Below are 5018 nucleotides of genomic sequence, written 5' to 3' on the forward strand. Positions count from 1 at the left end.
ATCGGCACGAAGCAAACATACCTCTCAAGAAGAAAAATCGATGATCAACCCATCGCAAATTCACGACACATCCACACGGAACGAACCGAAGTAAGAACTTACATTGGCGAGTAAGAACCGAAAATGCTACTACCAATGCCAAATCTAAAATTTGAACCCTGGTGGGTTGGTCCCACCACAAGAAACTTATATGTTTTGGTACCATTTCGTAATCTCTGGCACACTTTTTTTTGCCATGACCCCATTTTCCTGGATTGATGTGTGCATATGCGTGACTAAATATTTATAATTTATCATGAGATCCTTAAATTTATGACTATTTAGAATATAAACATGTGACATGGCCGCAATGTTTGATGTCTAGAAATTTTGGCATTAAGTTATCTTTAAAGGGCAATTCCAAGCAAACCCATGTCTTCGTGTCATCCTACATTTTGGGGGTTTTGAGAGCAAAACCCACTCCAATCCTCACCTAAATGTTCTATAAACCTCCATTCTGACCTCATTTTGCTTTGATTCCAAATACAGAGGGCAAATAGGGGATCCCCATCCCTCTCCATATACCCTGTTGATCACTCCCCGTCGCCGTTGACCATATGATTTTGGTAGCTTATCACCTTCTGTGGCCTTGAGCTTTTCTTCATGGTTGGAGTTGCTCGGTGTGGAAACTAAGTACTAGCACGCAAAGGTGAATGAAAAACACTAACGAGATTCAGAGATAGTCTTGAAAAAGAATGATGGTCCACATTTTTCTTAGATATATGTTCCACCATTTATGTACGTAAAATAAAAAGGTTCATGCTTTTCAAATAAAACGTTCTCACGGCTCCTGAAAACTATTGGAAGATAAATTTGTTTTTGCTATCGCATAAAATAATAATATTGTTTACAAATACTATAGGAAAGTTCTAGAAAACCATAAAAGACATTTAAGATTGACAAGTGGAGAGGGCTGTATTATATTAATAATAGGGAAACATAATAACATAAAAAATTAGGAAAATATAAAAAGGAAATAGAGAAAAAGGGGAAGTAGAAAAAAAACTTTGAAACAAGATAAAGAAAGAAAAAAGAGGATAGAATGGGCCCGTTCTATACAGTAGCCCACCAGAAAGGGCCCCAAACCCAACGCCCATTAACCTGTCTCTCATCCCCCGATCCCCATCTTTCTCCACGGACCACGGTCATGGCGGCGGCGGCGCAGCCACACCCAGCAGATTAGTCGTCTCCCTTAACTACTTGGCGCAGCAATCCAGAACAATGGAAATGCTTGGCTCCACGGACGCCTCCGCGGAGTTGAAGCGTCCACGCGATGCAGAAGACGGCGGGGACGGTGGCGCTGGCGCGGGCGATGACCGGCTGAGCGCGCTGGCGGACGACCTCCTCCGCGCCATCCTGTCGCGCCTCAAGGCCCAGCAGATGGGGCGGACGTGCGTGCTGTCCACGCGGTGGAGGGACCTCTGGCGCGCCGTGCCGTGCCTCGACATCGACCGTAGATATACCCGCCGCGGTTTTGATGACTTCACAGCCAACCTCCTGCGCGGCCATAACTTCACGATCCTGGAAGAGCTCCGGCTGCACGGGGCCACCGTTGTCGTCGGCGACCGTTGGCTCCGCCGCGACATAGGTCAAGATGCATGGCCCCGCCGGCTCAGAAAGTTGCATCTTTCCCGCCTGCAGTTGGAACTGAACGACCTTGCCAGCCATATTAGCTCCGGCTGCCCTGCTCTCGAGGACCTGAAACTCAACATGTGCTGCCACTCGCTCACCAGCAATGCTAAGATCATCTCCACCTCCCTCAAGAAATTGACCATCGTCGATGGCGAGCACACCGTGGAAGATCTCGAGGTTTTCAAGTTGATTATAGAGGCCCCTGCTCTTGTTTCTCTTCGCCTGACCGGCGAGCAGTTTGAGCACATTCTTGACACCACTCAGCCACATACCATGCCGTCTCTTCTCGATGCGTCCATTCATGTGCCCTGGATTTACCAGAGCGCCGAAGAACAACTCAACATTCTTCTCACGGTGTCTAATGTGACAACCTTGCGCTTGGCGCATTTTCCGGTCACGGTATATCTTCTTCTTGATTGATACCACTTCTATTTATTATTCAGTTTGCATTTTTCTATATCTCTAGAGCCATTAAAATGAATGCCTGTATGGTTGATTTTGTTCTCAGTTGTTGTTCTTTGGGAGTCATGAGGATCTTCCTGTATTCAAGTTTGAGAACCTGATCACAAGCTTTTCTCTAGATGGGTGCCATATCAACGGCGACTTCCTTGGGCTGCGCCAATACCTGCACAACTCGCCTAACCTGCAGAAGCTCACTCTGCACCATTGCAAGGTCCGCTACTTCTTTCATCAACAACTAATTACCATAACCCGAAACTTTCCGTAATATATTGGTATTCCATTCCTCTGCGCTGCTCAACAGGTCTCGGATTTCCAATCTACAAAGGAGGTGGTGAAACGCCGTCAATCATATTGTAAGGACCTGGCGCATTTCAAGTGCAACAACCTCAGGCTTACTGAAATCATACACCGAGATGGTGATGCTTCTGTCGATCCGTTGGTCAAGTTTTTCAGGGGCATGCGAAGGAATCGGCCAAACAACAAGATCAAACTCATTTCGCTCAAGAGGAAGAAAAACATAATCAGACTCACTATGGCCGATTAGAAGAACCGCATGGCAATACACTATGATGTCTATCATTTGCTGATTTCAGTAAACCAGGTTGCACATGTGTCATCATTTTTACCTTTTCAATAAATTCATCATGAGTCCCTGGGCTTGATTATGTCAGATGGTTGAGATCGTTTGGATTTCAGCAACTAGTACCTTTTGTACTAGGGTAGTGGAAGTGTCATGATCCCCTCGTCTATATATATGGATTTCTTTTTCATTTGGGATGACATTTTCTCATCTTTCGCTGATCGTGTATGTCACCGATACCTCTGAGATTATCCCCCGGTGAGATTGTTCTCCATGTACACAGTTAGAACCTTTCATATCTTGACTCAATTATCCACTTGTCTCCAACTACTCCCTCCGTTCTGAATTACTTGTCTTAGACTTGTCTAGATACGGAGGTATCTAGCACTAAAATGAGTCTAGATACATCCGTATCTAGACAAATCCAAGACAAGTAATTCGGAATGGAGGGAGTACATTCATAAGCACCAATGGATTTAACAAGAGACAATCTGTTATTGCTCAATGACTACAATGCCAAGCTTCATCTCAGGCACATTCAACATCATCTACAATGCCACAAACCTACTGACATGGAAATGCCTGTTGGCACAGCCCCAGACGTGCCGAGCCCCATCGTCTACAACACTCAAAGAAAACACCTTCAAGAGGGGATCATTACTCAACCGTCAATGTCATCAGATCCAACCAGGAAGATCAAACTTGTGAGAGACAACAAGGCCACAAAGGAAGCAATACTCAGTGCCAAAAAGGAATGGACAAGAGAGTAAATGACCAAATCATGATTCATTTCTTCAGTTCTCAAATTAACCATGATACATACAGTATATATGTTACCCCAATTCTCTTCATGTTTCTCTTCTACTTTGGATGCGTCAGATATGCCTACCTAGGAAGCAATCACACATGTATACATGCATATGAACAGTCACACCCAAACACAAAAAGAGTCTTCTTACAGCATCAGCACACTCGGCCGCTCAGGGCTAACTCACTTTGGAGCTGCACTAGTGTGGATGCTGGGCCAGCAGGAGCGCTTGCCAAGCCTCACATGTCTCCTCACATCTAGACGAAGTAAAACGTACAAGACGACCCGGTAGCCGATCGCCATCAGGAACAAAACAAGGAGATTCATCCACTTTGCACCTGTCGATGATGATATGCCATACGAGCCTCGGACAGCCTGCACACCGGGTATCGTCATTGTAGCCCCAACTGCAAATGATGTATCGACATACTCGTTCTCGACCAAGCCCTGCAGCAGCATTGCTCGTGAGCACGCCTGACCCAGTTGAAGCAAGATGGGCATAGAGTTTATGTAGGTTACATACGATGGCCATATATAACTTACCTGGACGGCGTATGTATGGAATGAAATGTAGGACAGCGGATAGTTCCACACGGCCACTGGTATTGCGTCTCGGATCCAAAAATACCCAGCCACCAGCATCATGACAACCTGAAGTAGCCATGGTTATTTAATGGTTGTACATTCGATATTTGTGCCCACTTGAAAGAAGACCAAGATGGAAACTCACATATAAGCAAATCAGGGTTAAGGTGCACTTGTAAGTTTCAAGCCAGATGTAGGCAACAATCATCATAAGTGCCTCGTTAGCCAACAGGCACGTAAAGATGGTGATTATAAAGTACATAAGGAAGCTGAACTCATTCCTGAGGCCTATCAGGAAGTAGAAAACCAACGACGACGAAATGGACACCAGAAATAGGAAGGGGATGCTGGATAGGAAGTGGCCCAGCAGGAAAACCAATGTCCCAGAATGCCGATTTGAATCCTCATGGGAATATATCTGCATAGACGGAATTAAATGTTAGTACCTAATATTGCTATGATTTTACAAAGTCTACGGTGAATAAGAAGACATCATTCAGCAATAAATCACAATTTTAGAAATAAAATTTATTAGGAAGGATGTGGCCATAATGTTGCGATTCTGCATGGAAGATTAAAAACAAACTGACTTTGATCTCATCAATATGAGCAGGTACTCCACAAACACTCAAAAGGACGAGAAATGAAACAAACACAAATATCGCAGAAATCCTAACCTGTCAAAACAAAGTGAACATTGAGCCTCAAATCACAAAAACAGTAAATTTAATCAAGAAATAAAAATATCCAGTAAATCGGAACATAATGCTGCAGTGACACTAACCACTACAGATGACAATGAATGACCAATGTCGATAAATATGGTGCCAATTGAGAGGGCAAGCAGCATATACAAGACAAGCCTGCTCCAGAAGTACTTCCAGTCTCTTGACATAATTAGCAATGATCTCC

At 44.4% G+C, this 5018-nt stretch overlaps 2 protein-coding genes across 2 annotated transcripts; one reads left to right on the top strand and one right to left on the bottom strand.

Annotated features, from left to right (window-relative positions):
* Positions 1 to 1260: 1260 nt before the first annotated feature.
* Positions 1261 to 2677, top strand: LOC147977427 (MEIOTIC F-BOX protein MOF-like). The gene is made up of 3 exons (XM_087519980.1): positions 1261 to 2070; positions 2180 to 2344; positions 2435 to 2677. Exons 1-3 carry the CDS (start codon positions 1261 to 1263, stop codon positions 2675 to 2677), a joined length of 1218 nt encoding a protein of 405 aa, XP_087376106.1.
* A 1027-nt stretch (positions 2678 to 3704) lies between these two features.
* On the bottom strand, positions 3705 to 4783 carry LOC147977428 (ABC transporter G family member 3-like). The gene is made up of 4 exons (XM_087519981.1): positions 4697 to 4783; positions 4252 to 4524; positions 4065 to 4172; positions 3705 to 3968 (listed from the first exon to the last, which is right to left on the bottom strand). Exons 2-4 carry the CDS (start codon positions 4366 to 4368, stop codon positions 3705 to 3707), a joined length of 489 nt encoding a protein of 162 aa, XP_087376107.1. The 5' UTR covers positions 4369 to 4524; positions 4697 to 4783.
* Positions 4784 to 5018: the final 235 nt, after the last annotated feature.

Source organism: Triticum urartu, chromosome 4A, assembly GCF_056163025.1.
Source record: "Triticum urartu cultivar PI428250 chromosome 4A, HENAU_Tu73, whole genome shotgun sequence".
Lineage (NCBI taxonomy): Eukaryota > Viridiplantae > Streptophyta > Magnoliopsida > Poales > Poaceae > Triticum > Triticum urartu.

Coding starts and splice junctions, on each gene's coding strand:
- LOC147977427 (XM_087519980.1), top strand. CDS start 1,261: ATGGAAATGCTTGGCTCCACGGACGCCTCCGCGGAGTTGAAGCGTCCA. Junction 2,071..2,179: donor TGGCGCATTTTCCGGTCACG/GTATATCTTCTT, acceptor TTTTGTTCTCAG/TTGTTGTTCTTTGGGAGTCA. Junction 2,345..2,434: donor TCACTCTGCACCATTGCAAG/GTCCGCTACTTC, acceptor GCTGCTCAACAG/GTCTCGGATTTCCAATCTAC.
- LOC147977428 (XM_087519981.1), bottom strand. CDS start 4,368: ATGTACTTTATAATCACCATCTTTACGTGCCTGTTGGCTAACGAGGCA. Junction 4,173..4,251: donor TAACCCTGATTTGCTTATAT/GTGAGTTTCCAT, acceptor TGGCTACTTCAG/GTTGTCATGATGCTGGTGGC. Junction 3,969..4,064: donor TCCATACATACGCCGTCCAG/GTAAGTTATATA, acceptor ATGCTGCTGCAG/GGCTTGGTCGAGAACGAGTA.